This window comes from Salmo salar, chromosome ssa10 (genome assembly GCF_905237065.1).
Source record: "Salmo salar chromosome ssa10, Ssal_v3.1, whole genome shotgun sequence".
Lineage (NCBI taxonomy): Eukaryota > Metazoa > Chordata > Actinopteri > Salmoniformes > Salmonidae > Salmo > Salmo salar.
In genome coordinates this window covers 119,395,125-119,416,737 of record NC_059451.1, presented here as the reverse complement: position 1 = coordinate 119,416,737, position 21,613 = coordinate 119,395,125, and the positions used below count along the sequence as shown (strand labels likewise).

At 43.8% G+C, this 21,613-nt stretch overlaps 1 protein-coding gene across 1 annotated transcript in view; it reads left to right on the top strand.

The window, feature by feature from the left end:
• pik3c2g (phosphatidylinositol-4-phosphate 3-kinase catalytic subunit type 2 gamma) overlaps positions 1-21,121 on the top strand; it is a 46,915-nt gene extending 25,794 nt beyond the window's left edge. The window contains exons 14-34 of the mRNA XM_045688534.1: positions 122-250; positions 3,320-3,434; positions 3,880-4,013; positions 4,308-4,496; positions 4,689-4,782; positions 4,899-4,993; positions 5,091-5,271; positions 5,749-5,856; positions 5,981-6,073; positions 6,380-6,509; positions 8,900-9,036; positions 10,062-10,231; positions 12,160-12,316; positions 12,928-13,037; positions 13,651-13,825; positions 16,084-16,202; positions 16,550-16,646; positions 16,795-16,867; positions 17,309-17,388; positions 17,588-17,713; positions 18,565-21,121. Coding sequence (XP_045544490.1) covers positions 122-250; positions 3,320-3,434; positions 3,880-4,013; positions 4,308-4,496; positions 4,689-4,782; positions 4,899-4,993; positions 5,091-5,271; positions 5,749-5,856; positions 5,981-6,073; positions 6,380-6,509; positions 8,900-9,036; positions 10,062-10,231; positions 12,160-12,316; positions 12,928-13,037; positions 13,651-13,825; positions 16,084-16,202; positions 16,550-16,646; positions 16,795-16,867; positions 17,309-17,388; positions 17,588-17,713; positions 18,565-18,747 — 2,695 coding nt within the window. The 3' untranslated portion in view covers positions 18,748-21,121. The remainder of the gene's footprint in view (positions 1-121; positions 251-3,319; positions 3,435-3,879; positions 4,014-4,307; positions 4,497-4,688; positions 4,783-4,898; positions 4,994-5,090; positions 5,272-5,748; positions 5,857-5,980; positions 6,074-6,379; positions 6,510-8,899; positions 9,037-10,061; positions 10,232-12,159; positions 12,317-12,927; positions 13,038-13,650; positions 13,826-16,083; positions 16,203-16,549; positions 16,647-16,794; positions 16,868-17,308; positions 17,389-17,587; positions 17,714-18,564) is intronic.
• Positions 21,122-21,613: the final 492 nt, after the last annotated feature.

The following is a 21,613-nucleotide window of genomic DNA, read 5'->3' as shown; positions in this document are numbered from 1 at the left end:
AGTTTGATTTCACAGAAGTGTGATTGACTTGGAGTTACATTGTGTTGTTTAAGTGTTCCCTTTATTTTATTGAGCTGTATATATATATATATATATATATATATTGTGTGTGTGTTTTCAGGATGGTGTTCCCAAAACAGATCAAACTGCTACCTTATGAGTCCATGTTGACTATACGGCTCCTGGGGAGTAAACAGGGCAAGACTCCTGAACTGTTACGCTGGGCCGTCCTGCCTCTATACAGTAACAGGTAGGCTCTGTTTACCACATACAACGCTCTATCTATAATATCACTGGTCTGTCTATAATATCACTGGTCTGTCTATAATATCACTGGTCTGTTCTATAATATCATTGGTCTGTTCTATAATATCACTGGTCTGTTCTATAATATCACTGGTCTGGTCTATAATGTCTATAATATCACTGGTCTTTCTATAATATCACTGGTCTGGTCTATAATGTCTATAATATCACTGGTCTGTCTATAATATCACTGGTCTGTCTATAATATCACTGGTCTGTCTATAATATCACTGGTCTGTCTATAATATCACTGGTCTGGTCTATAATATCACTGGTCTGGTCTATAATATCACTGGTCTGTCTATAATATCACTGGTCTGTCTATAATATCACTGGTCTGGTCTATAATATCACTGGTCTGGTCTATAATATCACTGGTCTGTCTATAATATCACTGGTCTGGTCTATAATATCACTGGTCTGGTCTATAATATCACTGGTCTGGTCTATAATATCACTGGTCTGGTCTATAATATCACTGGTCTGGTCTATAATATCACTGGTCTGGTCTATAATATCACTGGTCTGGTCTATAATATCACTGGTCTGGTCTATAATATCACTGGTCTGGTCTATAATATCACTGGTCTGGTCTATAATATCACTGGTCTGGTCTATAATATCACTGGTCTGGTCTATAATATCACTGGTCTGGTCTATAATATCACTGGTCTGGTCTATAATATCACTGGTCTGGTCTATAATATCACTGGTCTGGTCTATAATATCACTGGTCTGGTCTGGTCTATAATATCACTGGTCTGGTCTGGTCTATAATATCACTGGTCTGGTCTGGTCTATAATATCACTGGTCTGGTCTGGTCTATAATATCACTGGTCTGGTCTGGTCTATAATATCACTGGTCTGGTCTATAATATCACTGGTCTGTCTATAATATCACTGGTCTGTCTATAATATCACTGGTCTGTCTATAATATCACTGGTCTGTCTATAATATCACTGGTCTGGTCTATAATATCACTGGTCTGTCTATAATATCACTGGTCTGTCTATAATATCACTGGTCTGGTCTATAATATCACTGGTCTGGTCTATAATATCACTGGTCTGGTCTATAATATCACTGGTCTGGTCTATAATATCACTGGTCTGGTCTATAATATCACTGGTCTGGTCTATAATATCACTGGTCTGGTCTATAATATCACTGGTCTGGTCTATAATATCACTGGTCTGGTCTATAATATCACTGGTCTGGTCTATAATATCACTGGTCTGGTCTATAATATCACTGGTCTGGTCTATAATATCACTGGTCTGGTCTATAATATCACTGGTCTGGTCTATAATATCACTGGTCTGGTCTATAATATCACTGGTCTGGTCTGGTCTATAATATCACTGGTCTGGTCTGGTCTATAATATCACTGGTCTGGTCTGGTCTATAATATCACTGGTCTGTCTATAATATCACTGGTCTGGTCTATAATATCACTGGTCTGGTCTATAATATCACTGGTCTGTCTATAATATCACTGGTCTGGTCTATAATATCACTGGTCTGGTCTATAATATCACTGGTCTGGTCTATAATATCACTGGTCTGGTCTATAATATCACTGGTCTGGTCTGGTCTATAATATCACTGGTCTGGTCTGGTCTATAATATCACTGGTCTGGTCTGGTCTATAATATCACTGGTCTGGTCTGGTCTATAATATCACTGGTCTGGTCTGGTCTATAATATCACTGGTCTGGTCTGGTCTATAATATCACTGGTCTGGTCTGGTCTATAATATCACTGGTCTGGTCTGGTCTATAATATCACTGGTCTGGTCTGGTCTATAATATCACTGGTCTGGTCTGGTCTATAATATCACTGGTCTGGTCTGGTCTATAATATCACTGGTCTGGTCTGGTCTATAATATCACTGGTCTGGTCTGGTCTATAATATCACTGGTCTGGTCTGGTCTATAATATCACTGGTCTGGTCTGGTCTATAATATCACTGGTCTGGTCTGGTCTATAATATCACTGGTCTGGTCTGGTCTATAATATCTCTGGTCTGGTCTATAATATCACTGGTCTGGTCTGGTCTATAATATCTCTGGTCTGGTCTATAATATCACTGGTCTGGTCTGGTCTATAATATCACTGGTCTGGTCTGGTCTATAATATCACTGGTCTGGTCTATAATATCACTGGTCTGGTCTATAATATCACTGGTCTGGTCTGTAATATCACTGGTCTGGTCTGTAATATCACTGGTCTGGTCTATAATGTCTATAATATCACTGGTCTGGTCTATAATATCACTGGTCTGGTCTATAATGTCTATAATATCACTGGTCTGGTCTATAATATCACTGGTCTGGTCTATAATGTCTATAATATCACTGGTTTGTCTATAATATCACTGGTCTGGTCTGTAATATCACTGGTCTGGTCTGTAATATCACTGGTCTGGTCTATAATGTCTATAATATCACTGGTCTGGTCTATAATATCACTGGTCTGGTCTATAATGTCTATAATATCACTGGTCTGGTCTATAATATCACTGGTCTGGTCTATAATGTCTATAATATCACTGGTCTGTCTATAATATCACTGGTCTGTCTATAATATCACTGGTCTGTCTATAATATCACTGGTCTGGTCTGTCTATAATATCACTGGTCTGGTCTGGTCTATAATATCACTGGTCTGGTCTGTCTATAATATCACTGGTCTGGTCTGTCTATAATATCACTGGTCTGGTCTGTCTATAATATCACTGGTCTGGTCTGTCTATAATATCACTGGTCTGGTCTGTCTATAATATCACTGGTCTGGTCGGTCTATAATATCACTGGTCTGGTCTGGTCTATAATATCACTGGTCTGGTCTGGTCTATAACACACTGGTCTGTCTAACACAATACACAGGGTGGTCCTGTGCTGCTCAGTTGGTAAGAGGGTCGTCCTTGCAATGCAGGTTCAATAACATATAGATTTCTCCATCTATATTACATGTACTCGCATAACGTGTGTGACTATGTGTCTCCACAGGACCCTGGTGAGTGGTACTGTCCTGCTCAGCATGTCTATGCTGCTGGAGCTCTCTGAGCCTCCCTCCCCTGCCTTGTCAGACAGCCACAGACAGGCTACTGGCGTCATCCTGCAGGTGAGAGCCCTCTTTTGGTGAAAGAACACATTACACCCTCCTATATTTTCTAAATTTTCTTGGTATTTTGAATGCTGCTGCTGTTATTGTAAGAAGTTTGATGAGTAATGAATCTATGACATATGGCAAATAGACTATTTTCTCAAATCTATGTGTGATGCTTTCTGAAGAAACATGAACAATAACTTTTTTTTTCCTTTTTTTTTACTGAAAACCCATCCTCAAAGAGTGGCTGGATATCTGTTGTATGCATTTTACATTTTAGTCATTTAGCAGACGCTCTTATCCATACATTTCATACATTTTTTTTTTCTCCGTACTGGTCCTCCGTGGGAATCGAACCCACAACCCTGGCGTTGCAAACACCATGCTCTACCAACTGAGCCACACGGGACTGTATGGCCTACATATCGTCACTGTTGGCCTGCTCTTTGTGTCTTTCTAGTTGGAGTTCCCGGAGACAGCTGAGTGGAGGTATGAAAGGCCCATCTCCCTTCCGGGATCTGTCCTGTTCAGTCCTCCGTGTGATGAGCTACGCAAGAAGATATCAGAGGTCTCCCAGAAACACTGCCTCGGCTTGTGAGTGGAACCCGGGGAAATCTACACTCTCTATGATTCAGCCAATAAAGACACACTGTATCTATTGTCTCTGTCCCTCCGTTCCCTTCAGATTTCATGTTCTGCATATGAATTTACAATTCATTTGGTTTCAATTAAGTTGAGTTGAGTTCGTCTTTACTCAACCACTGTAATCCACTCAGCAATAGTCTCATGTTACCGCACTTCCAAGTCTCAAACCTGTGAAATTGAGGTTCACTCAGAAACAGTACGAGTCCTGGGATTGTGGTGAGGTTTCTAATTTGTCCTTCCCAGTTTGTCAGAGAATGAGAAGGCATTACTGTGGAGTAAGAGACACTGCTGTGATGGGAGGACCACCTTCCTGCACCTGCTGCTGGGTGGCGTCCCTCTGTGGGCTCCAGAGAACCTGACTGAGATCTACACCATACTAGAACACTGGCCAATACTCCACCCTGAGGAAGCACTGTTTCTACTCTCTAACAAGTAACACTCACACTCACACACACACACACACACACACACACACACACACACACACACACACGCTCTCTCGCTCTCTCTCTCACACAGGCCTACACCATCCTATGCCACTGACCCCTAAACAACCCTGAAGAGGTTCTGTTTCTACTGAGCGACAGGTAACATGACAGGTAGTGATGTAAGTCTTTGTCTCAGTTTCCATGACCAGACGGTGCGTCGAAAAGCTGTGCAGTACTTTGAGCAGACTTCTGATAGAGAACTAGAGGAATATCTACCTCAACTGGTCCAGGTAAACATTATTCAACTTTTATCCAATTACTAAACTGAAAATGTAAACACTAAGCAACGAAGGTGTTTCACTACAGAAGCATTGTGGATCACGTAACACTGTCTGTCCCTTCCTAGGCTCTAAAGAGTGAGTGGGAGTTGAATGGACCTCTGGTGATGCTGCTGTTGGACAGGTCACTGAAGAGTGTCAGGATCGCCCAGCAGCTCTACTGGTGAGTACAGAATTCAATGTCTGTCCGTCTGTCCGTCCGTCCGTCCGTCCGCCTTTGCTTAAATGAACTTGTGTGTATATGTATTTCCTCCTGTCAGGCTGTTGGTAGATGCCCAGGATGACCCCCATTACCAGAGCTGGTTCAGTAAGGTGCAGGCTGCCCTGAAACACTGCTGTGGTAAAGCACTGAGGCAGGAGCTGGAACGCGAAACCCGCCTGGTAACCCTGCTCACGCAGGTGGCTGAGAGGGTCCGCAAAGCTGACAAAAACCGCAGGAAGGTCTGTACTGTTATGTCATCTGTTCACTGTCAACTAGGAAACATGTCATTCAGTTTCTATACCACATGATGGACTAAAGGCTTTTGGGTATGCCAGTGGTTCTCAATCCAGGGGACACCAGGGGGTACCTGGGCTATCTACAGGGGGTACCTGGGCTATCTACAGGGGGTACCTGGGCTATCTACAGGGGGTACCTGGGCTATCTACAGGGGGTACCTGGGCTATCTACAGGGGGTACCTGGGCTATCTACAGGGGGTACCTGGGCTATCTACAGGGGGTACCTGGGCTATCTACAGGGGGTACCTGGGAAGCCTCATAAGAACATAGTCCTAATGATCAGTTGCATGCGAAAGGGTTCTTCAGTGAAGAGCAAAATGTGATTGGTGGTAGCTAGTAACCAGGAAGAGTGGAGAACAGCAGGTCTATGCTCTGTATAGATGTAGGTATTTATTTAAGTCTTCTATTGTGTTGTGCAGGATGTGTTGAAGAAAGACAAGTGGAAGATTGACAGCTTCTTCAAGAACGGGATCAGCTGTCGTCTACCGTTGGACCCTGCAGTCCTCGTGAAGGGAGTTCATTTGGATGTAAGAAAGAGATTTATAAAGTCATTTTCTCCTTTGACACAGGCAACATTTTATTAAAGGCAATGTATACAGCTGTCATATGTTGAATGGATCCAGATTACCCTGACCCTAATCTTAATCCTAGGCCTGTAAATTCTATAACTCCCACGCTGCTCCTCTGGGAATCTCCTTCATCAACACAGATCCTCTGGGCAGGAAAATTTCTGTCATCTGCAAGGTAACTCTCTCTCAGGCTATTTCAAAATAAAAGTTTTGAATTTTAGACCTTAAAGATATATGGTTCCTTACCTTGACAGTAGTCTATGAACCAGGAGAAACTGTAATTCAACTTTGCACTGTTGTCTCTCTCTCTCTCTCTCTCTCTCTCTCTCTCTCTCTCTCTCTCTCTCTCTCTCTCTCTCTCTCTCTCTCTCTCTCTCTCTCTCTCTCTCTCTCTCTCTCTCTCTCTCTCTCTCTCTCTCTTTTATATGTTTTTGTTTAGCAGTGTTTGAAGTTAGTAGCGGCTAAGTTTGTATGTCTCCAGACAGGGGATAACCTGCGGCAGGACATGCTGGTGCTGCAGATAGTGCGTGTGATGGACAAGGTGTGGCTGCAGCAGGGACTGGACATGAGGATGGTTACCTATAGGTGTCTCTCTACTGGGCGAGACCAGGGTCAGTAGTTTTAGACACATAGTTATACCAGACTACAGTCTGTGGTAACATATACATACTTAATATATCACCATCTATAGTGCATTCAGAAAGTATTCAGACCCATTGACTTTTTCCACATTTTTGTACGTTACAGCCTTATTCTAAAATGTATTAAACCCGGGGTTTTTTCAATCTACACACATTACCCCATAATGACAAAGTGAAAACCGGTTTTGAGAAGTGTTTGCAAATTATTTTATTTTTTAAAACTGAAATATCACATTTACATAAGTATTCAGACCCTTTACTCAGTACTTTGTTGAAGCACCTTTGGCAGCGATTACAGCCTCGGGTCTTCTTGGGTATGACGCTACAAGCTTGGCACACCTGTATTTGGGGAGTTTCTCCCATTCTTCTCAGCAGATCCTCTCAAGCTCTGTCAGGTTGGATGGGGAGCGTCGCTGCACAGATATTTTCAGTTCTCTTCAGAGATGTTAGATCGGGTTCAAGTCCGGGCTCTGGCTGGGCCACTCAAGGACATTCAGAGACTTGTCCTGAAGCCACTCCTGCATTCTCTTGGCTGTGTGCTTAGGGTCGTTGTCCTGTTGGAAGGTGAACTGAGCCCTCTGGAGCAGGTTTTCATCAAGGATCTCTCTGTACTTTCCTCCGTTCATCTTTCCCTCGATCCTGACTGGTCTCCCAGTCCCTGCCACTGAAAAACATCCCCACAGCATGATGCTGCCACCACCATGCTTCACTGTCGGGATGGTGCCAGGTTTCCTCCAGATGTGACGCTTTGCATTCAGGCCAAAGAGTTCAATCTTGGTTTCATCAGACCAGATAATCTTGTTTCTCATGGTCTGAGTGCCTTTTGGCAAAAGTGCCTTTTGGCAAACTCCAAGCGGGCTGTCATGTGCCTTTTACAGAGTAGTGGCTTCCATGTGGCCACTCTTCCATAAAGGCCTCATTGGTGGAGTGCTGCAGAGATGGTTGTCCTTCTGGAAGTTTCTCCCTTCTCCACAGAGGAACTCTGGAGCTCTGTCAGAATGACCATCGGGTTGTTGGTCACCTCCCTGACCAAGGCCCTTCTCCCCCATTGCTCAGTTTAGCCAGATGGCCAGCTCTAGGGAGAGCCTTGGTGGTTCCAAACTTCTTCCATTTTAAAACTTCTTAGGGATAGGTACGCCTTGTGTCACAATCGCAGATTTTAGAAAAACATCAAATGTCGGTACATATAAGTCTAATATTTCTTAAATTCTTAAAGCTTAAATTCTTGTTAATATAACTGCACTGTCCAATTTACAATAGCTATTACTGCGAAGAAATGCCATGCTATTGTTTGAGGAGAGCTCCTAAAAACAAAACACTTTTTTCACCGCGATAGGTTTGATAAATTCACCTGTGAAGGTGAAATGTGTTCTTACATTCTGAAATCTTGCTCTGATTTATCATCCAAAGGGTCCCAGAGATAACATGAGGTGTCGTTTTGTTAGATAAAATTATTTTTCATATCTAAAAAGGTCCATATAGCGTGCACAATCGATTTTGTATTTTCACTCGTTCAATTTGCAAAAAAAGGAATCTGTGAAAATCTAACCCTAAACGTTGTTTCAACCAGTCAAATCACATTCGTATGTATTCCTCAGAGATCCTAGAACATAACCAGACTTCCCTATATCATTAGGGGTGTAGTATATCGACTGTGTTCTTGGGGACCTTCAATGCTGCAGAAATGTTTTGGTACCCTTCCTCAGATCTGTGCCTCAACACAATCCTGTATCGGAGCTCTACGGACAATTCCTTCGACCTTATTGCTTGGTTTTTGCTCTGATATGCACTGTCAACTGTGTGACCTTATATAGACAGGTGTGTGCCTTTCCAAATCATGTCCAATCATTTGAATTTACCACAGGTGGACTCCAATCAAATTGTAGAAACATCTTGAGGATGATCAATGGAAACAGGATGCACCTGAGCTCAATTTCGAGTCTCATAACAAAGGGTCTGAATACTTACGTAAATAATATATTTACGTTATTTATCTTTAATATGTTTGCAAAAATGTCTAAAAAAAAATGGTTTTGCTTTTGTCATTAATTTACCTTCATTTAATTAGGCAAGTCAGTTAAGAACAAATTCTTATTTATAATGGCGGCCTAGGAACAGTGGGTTAACTGCCTTGTTCAGGGGCAGAACAACAGATTTTTACCTTGTCAGCTCGGGGTTCTGATCTAGCAACCTTTCGGATACTGGCCCAACGCTCTAAACACCTGCCGCACCAATGGGGTATTGTAAGTAGATTGATGAGGAAAACATGTACTTTCATCCATTTTAGAATAAGTGAAGGGGTCTGAATACTTTCCAAATGCACTGTCTGTGTGCCTCTGCATTCGTGTGTGTGTGTGTAGGTCTGGTGGAGGTGGTTCCAGAGGCAGTGACCCTGGGTAAGATCCAGCAGGAGTGGGGTCTGGGTGGGGCGCTGAGAGAGGACACCCTGGAGAAATGGTTCCACATGTGGAACAAAACTGAGGAGGATTATGAGGAGGTGAACATACATGTATACTGCATGTACTAGTCTAGTGTTTAGGAAGTGTATCTTGGTTAGCAGCTTGTGCCAAACCTTTGACCTTGCAGTTGTGGGGTCAGAGACAGTAAATATAAAATAATGTAACTGGTTTAAACTAAGATTCAGTAGATTTCCTCTGGATTTGGACTCTATACTCCACATTACTTTGAAAATAAAATTAAATAGATTATTGGACAAAAAAGTGACTTAAGAAGAACAACTTTTTATTGTCCATATTATCTATTTTGAAGGAAAACAGAAAAGCCTACTGTATAACCTTATGACCACAGACAGAGCTGTGATAGAATATTCTCCTGTATCTCCCTACACAGGCTGGTGTTGTTGAGGTGGTTGTTGTTGTTGTTGTCGTGATACAGACGTAGGATCTTATTTTGAGCCGGTTTGCTACAGTAGGGAAATAATCCTGCAGCAACAGGAAATGCAAATTATTATGTGGATTATAATTAATGGACATTTTTTTTGTAGGAGTTGATCTTTTTTTTTTGTTACGACAAGTCTGAAATTTTAACCTCTACGGAATCGGTGTCCCTATATCGGGACGGTTGAGCTAACGTGCGCTAATGTGATTAGCATGACGTTGTAAGTAACAGCAAACTTTCCAGGAAGCTTAACTTCTTGTTAGTCTAACTTTACTGTCTAATTTACAGTTGCTATTACAGTGAAAAAATACCATGCTATTGTTTGAGGAGAGTGCACAACAACAAATAACTTTTATCATAGCAACTGGTTTGATACATTCACCTCTGAAGGTAAATAATGTACTTACATTCAGTAATCTTGCTCTGATTTGTCATCCTGAGGGTCCCAGAGATAAAATGTAGCATAGTTTTGTTTGATAAAATCATTTTTTAGAAGCCTTTTTAAATCTTGAATACACTACAAGGTTGCATTTCCTGCTGTGCAGGAAAGTTCTCATCAACAAAAAGAGTGATTAAATTAAGATCCTACATCTGTAGACTATTGTCCTGTATCTCCCCATCCAGGCTGTGATGAATTTCCTCCACTCCTGTGCTGGCTGGTGTGTAGCGACCTTCATCCTGGGTATCTGTGACCGCCACAACGACAACATCATGTTGAAACACAGCGGTCACATGTTCCACATCGACTTCGGAAAGATTATGGGCAATGCACAGAAGTTCGCCAGCATCAAAAGGCAAGTCCCAGAAGACACTATAACCATGACTGAAGTCACCACCGCTGAATGCCAAATCAACCCCTGTAGACCTGAAAGGAGTGGATATGTAATAAGCAGTACATAATGTCCTACCAGCTTCACCTTGCCTTCTGATAGGCTGGCTGGAATTTCCCCATATTTCTTACACCTATCCAATCCCTTCGGATCTACTGGTGTGCATATGGAGGAGGGACAAGGACTTTAGATTTTTACAGGAGTACTTAAATAAAGGAGGTCCATTCAATTTACTCCCCTGTGTAAGGAGGTCCATTCAATTTACTCCCCTGTGTAAGGAGGTCCATTCTATTTACTCCCCTGTGTAAGGAGGTCCATTCCATTTACTCCCCTGTGTAAGGAGGTCCATTCCATTTACTCCCCTGTGTAAGGAGGTCCATTCCATTTACTCCCCTGTGTAAGGAGGTCCATTCCATTTACTCCCCTGTGTAAGGAGGTCCATTCCATTTACTCCCCTGTGTAAGGAGGTCCATTCCATTTACTCCCCTGTGTAAGGAGGTCCATTCCATTTACTCCCCTGTGTAAGGAGGTCCATTTCATTTACTCCCCTGTGTAAGGAGGTCCATTTCATTTACTCCCCTGTGTAAGGAGGTCCATTTCATTTACTCCCCTGTGTAAGGAGGGGAGTATATTATATATTTATTTTTATTTTTTATAGATTATATTTTTTTAACATTAAATGCATTATGAAATAATGTCATTAAAATGATTGTCGAGCTTTTTAATGGAAATTCCAAAGACAAAAAAATTGTGAACATTCAATTTGCAAAACATTGAAAATATTCCATTGTCTCCGTCAGGTCCACATTGGGTACAAAAATAGGAAATGACTATGAAATAATCAAATATTTCAGTTGTGTATATTACTTAGTTTTTATTATTTTTCTTTGTGCAAAAGTCATCTCATTTCTGATCAGGCAGTAGCAGTCAGCCAGACCATCTAACGTTATGTCTCCCCATACTGTACTGTCTGTAGTCATCACCTCATTTCTGATCAGGCAGTAGCAGTCAGCCAGACCATCTAACGTTATGTCTCCCCATACTGTACTGTCTGTAGTCATCACCTCATTTCTGATCAGGCAGTAGCAGTCAGCCAGACCATCTAACGTTATGTCTCCCCATACATCTTTAGTCATCCTACTTAGCTAGCCTGCCTAAATATGCTGCAGAGTTGTATGACAAAATCATTTTACATTTCACGTGAACTATCTCTTTCTCTCTCGTCATTGTGTTGTGTACATTCCTCTCTCATGCGGTCTGTGTGTATGTAACCTAACGTAGTAGGCGTAAAAGTGTATCTGTCCAGAGATCTGAATATAATGAGGGGATGCTCATGTCTATGACCTAACAATGGGAGTCGTCCCAAAGTCGGGAAGGCGGGCAACAAATTTAGGTCCAATAAGACATTGAAATGAATTGGGATTATTTTGGACAAGATTCTGTCGAGAGTGAAACTTCTCAATTAGCCTCTTCCTCTCTGACGTGTCCGGAGACGGGGGAAATGGTGCAATGGCTTATGGTCATCGTAGTTAATTAACATGTTTCTGCGCTGAACTATGCTGAATATTTGTTTAATGAAAACTACACCATCCTTCAGCCCAGCGTCCCACATAGGTCTAGAGTTGATTTCTCTCGTGGATGATTTGATTTCTCTCTAGAGAAACAGCACGTTGGGCTCACAAATAAATAAATAAATAAATGTAATTCAAGTAATTTAACCGATGTCGGTCAATTCGTTGATTAATAACCCCCCAAAAATGAACTAAATGTTGGTTAATCGCTCAGCACTACCAACTATCTACCATGTGCAATTTGTAAGTCGCTCTGGATAAGAGCGTCTGCTAAATGACTTAAATGTAAATGACTGACACCCCTCTTCTCTGTGATGGTAGGGACCGGGCTCCATTCATCTTCACCTCAGAGATGCAGCACTTCATCACCGGCGGGGGTCAGAAACCCCAGAGGTTTCATCGCTTCGTAGAGCTCTGCTGTGAAGCCTACAACAGCATCCGACGACGCACCGCCCTGGTGCTCAGCCTACTGCAGCTGGTCAGTATACCTCTTAATAACACCTTAGTAACACTTTATGAAGCATCATGACAGGCTTATGACCGCCCTGGTGCTCAGCCTACTGCAGCTGGTCAGTATACCTCTTAATAACACCTTAGTAACACTTTATGAAGCACCATGACAGGCTTATGACCGCCCTGGTGCTCAGCCTACTGCAGCTGGTCAGTATACCTCTTAATAACACCTTAGTAACACTTTATGAAGCGTCATGACAGGCTTATGACCGCCCTGGTGCTCAGCCTACTGCAGCTGGTCAGTATACCTCTTAATAACACCTTAGTAACACTTTATGAAGCGTCATGACAGGCTTATGACCGCCCTGGTGCTCAGCCTACTGCAGCTGGTCAGTATACCTCTTAATAACACCTTAGTAACACTTTATGAAGCATCATGACAGGCTTATGACCGCCCTGGTGCTCAGCCTACTGCAGCTAGTCAGTCCCTCTAACTACTTACTAACTAACTAACTACAATTCTACTTATGAAAAAAACCTTAGTAACACTTTACGAAGCATTATGACATGCTTATGACATTGTCATGAAGGTGTGTTTACATTGTAGAATGATTAAACGCGTGTCTGTGGGTGTAGATGCTGGGTGCAGGCATGCCGGAGCTGATCAACATCCAGGACCTGCAGTATGTTCAGAACCACCTGAAACCCCAGGACTCTAAGATGGAGGCTACGTCCTACTTTACCAAGTAATATGACTCTGACACTTCTTCTCTTTTCGTCTGGAAACGTCTTACATACAAAAGACACTCGTACTATTACTAATATTACACGGACACCTCTTTCCATCTCTCTCTGGGTTCTTTCCTTTTAATGTCCGTATATGAACCTAAAAACTACAGGTTTTTGCCTGTCCATCCATCCAGCTACTGCTACTCTCTGTTCATCATATATGCATAGTCACTTTAACCATATCTACATGTACATACTACCTCAATCAGCCTGACTAACCGGTGCCTGTATATATCCTCTCTACTGTATATATCCTCTCTACTGTATATAGCCTCTCTACTGTATGTAGCCTCTCTACTGTATATAGCCTCGCTACTGTATATAGCCTCGCTACTGTATATAGCCTCGCTACTGTATGTAGCCTCTCTACTGTATATAGCCTCACTACTGTTATTTTTCACTATTTTTACTGTTGTTTTTATTTCTTTACTTACCTATTGTTCACCTAATACCTATTTTGCACTATTGGTTAGAGCCTGTAAGTAAGCATTTCACTGTAAGGTCTACACCTGTTGTATTCGGCGTACGTGACAAATAAACTTTGATTTGATTTGTACTTCTGTCTTGCAGGAAGATCAAGGAGAGCATGGGCAGTTTCCCGGTCAAACTCAACTTCCTGATCCACACCATGGTCCAGTCGTCTGGGAAGAAGCTGGCGCCACCCAGCCCTTCTCAGAACACCTCCCCCAACACCAACATCCAGGAAGCTGTCATACAGAAGTACTCCGTGAAGGGCAAGGATGTGGTGAGTGTCTCTGTCCTCCTAAGCAATGTGGTGGAATTGGTAGCTCCATCTTGTCCTCTGATAGGCCAGGTAAAAATTGTTGCCGTATCGTTTAAGGCGTCTGCGTTCTTCCCAGCCGAAACCGTTTCAGAACAGTTGGTGTATTTTATATGACGGCATTTCGGTGACGTTTTAGTTCGTTTTGGACTTTTTTCTCGACTGTTCGAGGGCACACCACATTTTTTGTCAAGGCAAGCCCGAAGTCGTTAGCCGAAGTCTACGCCCCTTCGTCATTGATTGGTCAACATTAGGGATTCTTCAATAAAGGTTTTGTTGTCCTTCGACGAGAGACGACTCGTTTTCATGCACATTTTTTAATTGAGAAATACTGCGCCAAACATCTTAGTTAGGTGTAAAATTTCTTGAGTTGTCTTAGAATCAATCTGACTATTTTGAGGAAGTGAATACTGGCTACGGTGTCTCAAAATGGACAAACAGGACTGTTGCTGACTCCTTTACACCTATTAGATACACAGCATTTCCCTCATTGGGCCTAAGTGCTATGGCCATGTTAAACTCACTGTCAATTTAAAACATGACTTTATAAACACTTAGGACTATGCCATGTGCTAAACTCTCAATTAGATGATGAAATGCCGTAGAGACAGCAAGTTTACACATATTAGTATTGAGAGAAATGGCAGACTGCTGACTGAGTGTGACGACATCTAGCTATCTGTTATAAAGACAGACTGGATATACTAGCCAGTCTCTTCCAGAGCCACCCTCTCTACCTCTACCTCTCCCCTTCTCCACCCTCTCTACCTCTCCCCTTCTCGACCCTCTCCATCTCTCCACCTCCATCTCTCCACCCTCTCTACCTCCCCCTCTCTACCCTCTCTACCTCTCCCCTTCTCCACCTCTCCACCCCCTCTACCTCTCCACCCTCTCTTCCTCTCCCCTTCTCGACCCTCTCCATCTCTCCACCTCCATCTCTCCACCCTCTCTACCTCCCCCTCTCTACCCTCTCTACCTCTCCCCTTCTCCACCTCTCCACCCCCTCTACCTCTCCACCCTCTCTACCTCCCCCTCTCTACCCTCTCTACCTCTCCCCTTCTCCACCCTCTCCATCTCTCCACCTCCATCTCTCCACCCTCTCTACCTCCCCCTCTCTACCCTCTCTACCTCTCCCCTTCTCCACCTCTCCACCCCTCTACCTCTCCACCCTCTCTTCCTCTCCCCTTCTCCACCCTCTCTTCCTCTCCCCTTCTCCACCCTCTCCATCTCTCCACCCTCTCCCCTTCTCCACCCCCTCTATCTCTCCCCTTCTCCACCTCTCCACCCCCTCTACCTCTCCACCCTCTCTCTCTCCCCTTCTCCACCTCTCCACCCCCTCTACCTCTCCCCTTCTCCACCTCTCTACCTCTCCTATTCTCCTCCTCTCCCCTTCTCCACCCTCTCTACTTCTCCCTCTCCACCTCTCCCCTTCTCCACCCTCTCTACTTCTCCCTCTCCACCTCTCCCCTTCTCCACTCTCTCCACCCCCCTCCCACTCTCTACCTCTCCCTCTCCACCTCTCTACCTCTCCCCTTCTCCACCCCCTCTCCCACTCTCTACCTCTTCACCCCCTCTCCACCCTCTCCACCCCCTCTCCCACTCTCTACCTCTCCACCCTCTCCACCTCTCCACCCTCTCCACCCCCTCTCCCACTCTCTACCTCTCCACCCTCTTCACCCCCTCTCCACCCTCTCCACCCCTCTGTTATAAAGACAGACTGGATATACTAGTTAGGCTGTTTCCAGAGGCACCCTCTCTACCTCTCCACCCTCTCTACCTCTCCACCCTCTCTACCTCTCCACCCTCTCTACCTCTCCACCCTCTCTACCTCTCCACCCTCTCTACCTCTCCACCCCTCCCCCTCTCTGTCCGGTGAGTAGGAGATGGGTTTTCGGTCTGGTGGGTAGAAGATCGGTTGTCCATCTACGTGGAACCCAAAAGGGTTCTTCCTGGAACCCCTCAAAAATGTACCTGGAACCATAAAGGGTGCTAATGTCGGGACAGCCCAATAACCTTTTTTCTAAAAGTGTAGTATTTTCATGCAGTGGCTCCTAAAATCCATTTTACAAGTGTAATTTCGAGGGAGATAATGATACGACGTGTGATAAATGTGCGATTTTATTAAGATAATGACTTCTGTCAATGTCAAACTGCTCCAGAGCACTTTAAAGTTTATACTTCATTGTGTCTTCGGGAAGACTTTTGACGATGTGTACTTTCAGACTTATGAGCTGAGGGTGACCATTGAGGACGGCTATCTGATCAGCGAGAAGACGTTTGGCCAGTTTGAGCTGATACACAAAGAGCTGAAGAAACACTTCATAGAGTCTACGCTCCCACAGTGAGTCTGAGCTACAACACTGTTGAATTACACCATCGACTCGCTCCTTGACACAGAGAAGTGTGTATCCCATTTAATGTGAATACATTCAATTCAGTTTAATTCATATTTATTCGGGGCGGCAGTGTAGCCTAGTGGTTGGAGTGTTGGACTAGTAAGCAGAAAGGTTGCAAGTTCAAATCCCAGAGCTGAAAATGTACAAATCTGTCGTTCTGCCCCCTGAACAAGGCAGTTAACCCACTGTTCCTAGGCCTGTCATTGTAAATAAGAATTTGTTCTTGACTGACTTGCCTAGTTAAATAAAGGTAAAAAAAAATCTAATTCATGCTCTTTTCATTATTGGTTAGATTCCCCAAATGGTTCAAGATGTCGTTCACTCCAGGCAGAAAAATGTCCCTGCTGAATAAATATCTGAAGGAACTGTTCGAAGGACCATGTAAAGGCGTAAGTTCTAGTCCTCCTCCTTCTTCCTCCTCTTCTTCTTCGTCATCTTATTCTAGTCACGGAAAAGGCTGTCATTGTTTGATCTTCACAGTTTGAATCCCATGAACTGACCCGTGGTCTAAAGCATATTTAATTATGCCATCTACAGAATGAGTATGTGTGCTGTTTGTTTCTGGATGGACCCAAGACCAGGACTCCCAACTCTGTGAAATCAGACAGAGGTGATGTACTGCTTCTTTAAGCACCACTTCTTTATGAGCGGCAGGTAGTCTAGCATTGAGCCAGTAACCAAAAGGTCGCTGGTTTGAATCCCTGAGCGGAATAGGTGAAAGATCTGCCGACGTGCCCTTAAGCAAGGCACGTAACCCTAATTGCTACTATAAGTCGCTCTGGAGAAGAGCGAATGCTAAATGACTCAAATGTAAAATGTTATGCTTCTTTATGTTTGAAATCTGTGAATTGATTACCTAAAATGATAGGGTATCATCATTTTTGCAATATAAGCTTTTTTTTCAAGGGTTTTGGGAGGGCTGTCTGTTCAATGAGGTAGTTTCTGGACAAAATTTCTGTCCATTTAGGCTGGGGAACCTTTTTGGCTCAAGAGCACCCCTAGAGGAAAATGTTATGTATAGTATATTTAACTCTTAACTGTTGTGTTGCAGACTGTGGACCCCAGATTCAACTCTACATTTCCTACAACGACCACAAGCTCTCTGTCCTGGTCAAACACCTCAAGAACATTGTGAGTCGTGTTCTTCTACTTCTTCTCCTTCATCTTCTTCTCCTTCATCTTCTTCTTTATCTTCTTCATCTTCTTCTCCTTCATCTTCTTCTCCTTCGTCTTCTTCTCCTTCGTCTTCTTCTCCTTCTTCTTCTCCTTCTTCTCCTTCTTCTCCTTCACCACTAACTGTTGTACTTGTCTCTCTGCTCTAATACATCAGAGGTTGGCCAATGGTTCGTGTCCAGATGCCTATGTGGTCACCAGGCTGAAGCCAGACCCCCTCAAAAGAACCAAGAGGAAGACCAAGGTGGTCCGCAACAACCACAACCCTACCTTCAATGAACTGGTACATTATTATTATTGAACCTTTCTTTAACTAGGCAAATCAGTTAAGAACAAATTCTTATTTTACAATGATGGCCTACCCCGGGCCAAACCCAGACGACGCTGGACCAATTGTGCACCGCCCCTATGGGACTCCCGATCACGGCCGGGGTTGTGATACAGTCCGGGATCGAACCAGGGTCTGTAGTGATGCCTCTAGCATTGAGACGCAGTGTCTTAGACCGCAGTGCCACACATAAAGTTAGGTTAACTTGAAGAGAAACTCAAAATGTATGTATGCCCGTAAGCAAAGGGAAGAAGGAATATTCAACTGTGACTTTAGCAGTGTGAGCAGCACGTTATCTAAAGTTGTGCCTCGACACGGCTTCAATTATGAAACAGTCAAACATACTTAGTCTGATGTTTTCAGTAGCTAGAATTGCAGCCTCTGTTTTGAGTTATTTATGACAATAGGCCTGCTGTGGACAGTCCTCATTAAGCAATAAAAGGCTTGTAGACTGGAGAGCCACGGGTCCAGAGTATATGGGCTTCATCACATCTATCATGTAGACACTGTGGGAGTGTAGACACTGTGGGAGTGTAGACACTGTGGGAGTGTAGACACTGTGGGAGTGTAGACACTGTGGGAGTGTAGACACTGTGGGAGTGTAGACACTGTGGGAGTGTAGACACTGCGGGAGGCGGTGGTGCAGATGAAAGTAAGTAGTTTGCGGGTTAGTATGGCCAGACATTCCCTGTGCTACATTTCTAATCTATCTCTGACCTTTTTGCTAAAAACAAAAAGAGACACATTTCAAATATTTAAAAGTAAAAATGACTAACAAAGCGTTGTTCTTCTCCGTCTGTCTGTAGATAGAGTACGGTGACATGTCGTCCGTGCAAGACCGCGAGTTAGAGGTGACAGTGAAGAGCAGGAAGGTCTTTGTGGCCTCAGCGATCGTCAGACTGGAACAGAACAGCATGGACACAGAGGAGTGGTTCCTGCTGGACAATCGGGTGCCTAGTGCCTTTTCATTAGGGCGCATCGCAGCATAACGTTTTTACAACGTTGCACAGTGATGCCTGCCTAGTGCGGAAACCCAAGATGAACGTTTCTTATTGGACAAAATCCAAGTAGCACTGTCCCTCCCTGTTTCAACTCAGTTTGAAAACGTTTGTAAAACAAAAAGAAGTGTCTTTCATTGGGCAAGAACAGGTAGTACCTCATTCTGTTTTCAAAAAACGTTTTCTCCCTACTGAACACCATTCTGGAGAGGGGATGTGATGCCAGCCTGCCACCGCTAGATGGCAGTGCTATACAGGAACTTCCATGGAGCATGGAGGATTTGTTACATTTAGAAGTTGTCTGTTCTATTGCCACTGATATGGGATCTTTTTTTAACATTCCTCATCTAATCCAGAACTCTACCATGAGGGAGGGAAGTAAAAACTCAATCCCTAGATCAGCATCTAAGGAGAATTCTACAACGGGTTGGTCAAAACAAGCATTGTGATAGGTTGAGACGTGTTCTAAGCCATACTAAGAAACCTGTTTAGCACAGGTACATCTACGATGCAAAAAAACCCGGCCATTTTGTTTTCTGTTTAATCTGAGAAATGTTTGAGCATCCAGTGTCCCATCAGCCCAGCCAGCCAATTCATTAACTTGATGTCCACCTGTAAACACACCTAGGCATGGTGTCACCTCCCTTCCAGCCTGACATTTGGTTTACAACAATGGGGGGTTTGTATAAACGTTGCTGTGTGTCTCTCGACATGTGCAACATTGTTTCCAGTGTTGAAGATCGATCTCTACTGTCCTATTGAGAATTAACGTGTCAGGATGAGACTGACATCTTATCTCAGCCAGTCGAAATCATGAATCACCATCTTTTTTTTTTTATGGATATACGGTATTCAAAGAAATGTCATTGGAACAACAGGTCAAACGACTTGAAATGCAGCTAATTTTCTGTCTTACCAGCATTTTTCTCTGTATATATATCCACATAAACATTTAGCTGATTCGTGACTGGCTGAGATAAGATCGGTTAGGTTCTCAGTCGTGAAGTCTTTTGTTCTATGGACGCGACCGCATCGTTAGTTCTAAATATTCCGTTGCCATGCTGGCTGGCAAATGAATGTCAATAGAAAAATAGGTCAAACGACTTGAAATGCAGCTAGTTTTGCTGTCTTACCAGCTTGAGTTTGAAGTGATTGCGTTAGCTTCGTAGTTGGCTAGCTCCTCTGAACAGTGTCCCGACGAGAGAGAGCAAATGTTGTATGCCAGATGAAATCGCGCATCGTTAGCTCATCGTTATGGATGTACCCAAAACAGCTTAAAAAAAACGCAGCTCCTTTGCTTTTATTCTAGCCGCACTGTTTGACCTGATTGTGCTAGCCGTAGTTGGCTAGCTAGCAAGCGAGGGATAAGAGCGTTGCTAGCCACCATGGCAACGGAACATTTAGAACGAACAACTTGGTCGCGTCCATAGATACAGAACAAAAAGACTTAACGACTGGGTCACGTCTCTGGCAACCTAACAGATAGAATGAACGGCCAGCCGGCAAGCTGCAGTAGCAACCATAGATGTGTCGGGATTAGGCCTATCTTTTCGTTGAGGGATGAAATAGTAGCTTATGAATATATTGATCAAAATTATGTTTTTTTTATTGAACTGGTAACCCGTTGTAGAAAAGCAATTGCACACTCGAGGTTGTGCAAAACAACTTGTTTTAGCACGCCTTCTCATGTACCACTACTTTACCTCTTCCTGCTCCTTCGTATAGACGAGTCAACATCCTGTTCCTTCGTATAGACGAGTCAACATCCTGTTCCTTCGTATAGACGAGTCAACATCCTGTTCCTTCGTATAGACGAGTCAACATCCTGTTCCTTCGTATAGACGAGTCAACATCCTGCTCCTTCGTATAGACGAGTCAACATCCTGCTCCTTCGTATAGACGAGTCAACATCCTGCTCCTTCGTATAGACGAGTCAACATCCTGCTCCTTCGTATAGACGAGTCAACATCCTGCTCCTTCGTATAGACGAGTCAACATCCTGCTCCTTCGTATAGACGAGTCAACACCCTAAACACGCTACTAGTGGTTCTGGGAGGGTGTTTGGATACGAAGAATGAAATGTTACAAGGGACTTGGGCTAGCAGGGACACTCTAGTCTGATTCTGGACACTAGATTTAGAATCTATTCTCTACACTGCATCTTCCTTGTCTTTTTATATCTCAATGTGAACAAAATGAAGGAAATGTATGTTTTGAAAATATGTAATTAATTGTAGCCATTATTTAACTCATAATTGACTATTTGTTATGTGTGTAGATCATTTGTTGTAAAATGTAATATTGTTTATACTGTGACTCCTATCTCATGTCTTAATGGCCTGATTGTGTTAGTACAGTGATAGATGAGTGTGTGTGGCTGGCTCCCTCCCATCCCTCCATCCCTCCCTCCCTCCCTCCATCCATCCCTCCCCCCATCCCCCAGCTCAGCCCTAGTCCCATCCCATCCCCCAGCTCAGCCCTAGTCCCATCCCATCCCCCAGCTCAGCCCTAGTCCCATCCCATCCCCCAGCTCAGCCCTAGTCCCATCCCCCCAGCTCAGCCCTAATCCCATCCTCAGCTCAGTCCTAGTCCCATCCTCAGCTCAGTCCTAGTCCCATCCCCCAGCTCAGTCCTAGTCCCATCCCCCAGCTCAGTCCTAGTCCCATCCCCCAGCTCAGTCCTAGTCCCATCCCCCAGCTCAGTCCTAGTCCCATCCCCCAGCTCAGTCCTAGTCCCATCCCCCAGCTCAGTCCTAGTCCCATCCCCCAGCTCAGTCCTAGTCCCATCCCCAGCTCAGCCCTAGTCCCATCCGCAGCTCAGCCCTAGTCCCATCCCCCAGCTCAGCCCTAGTCCCATC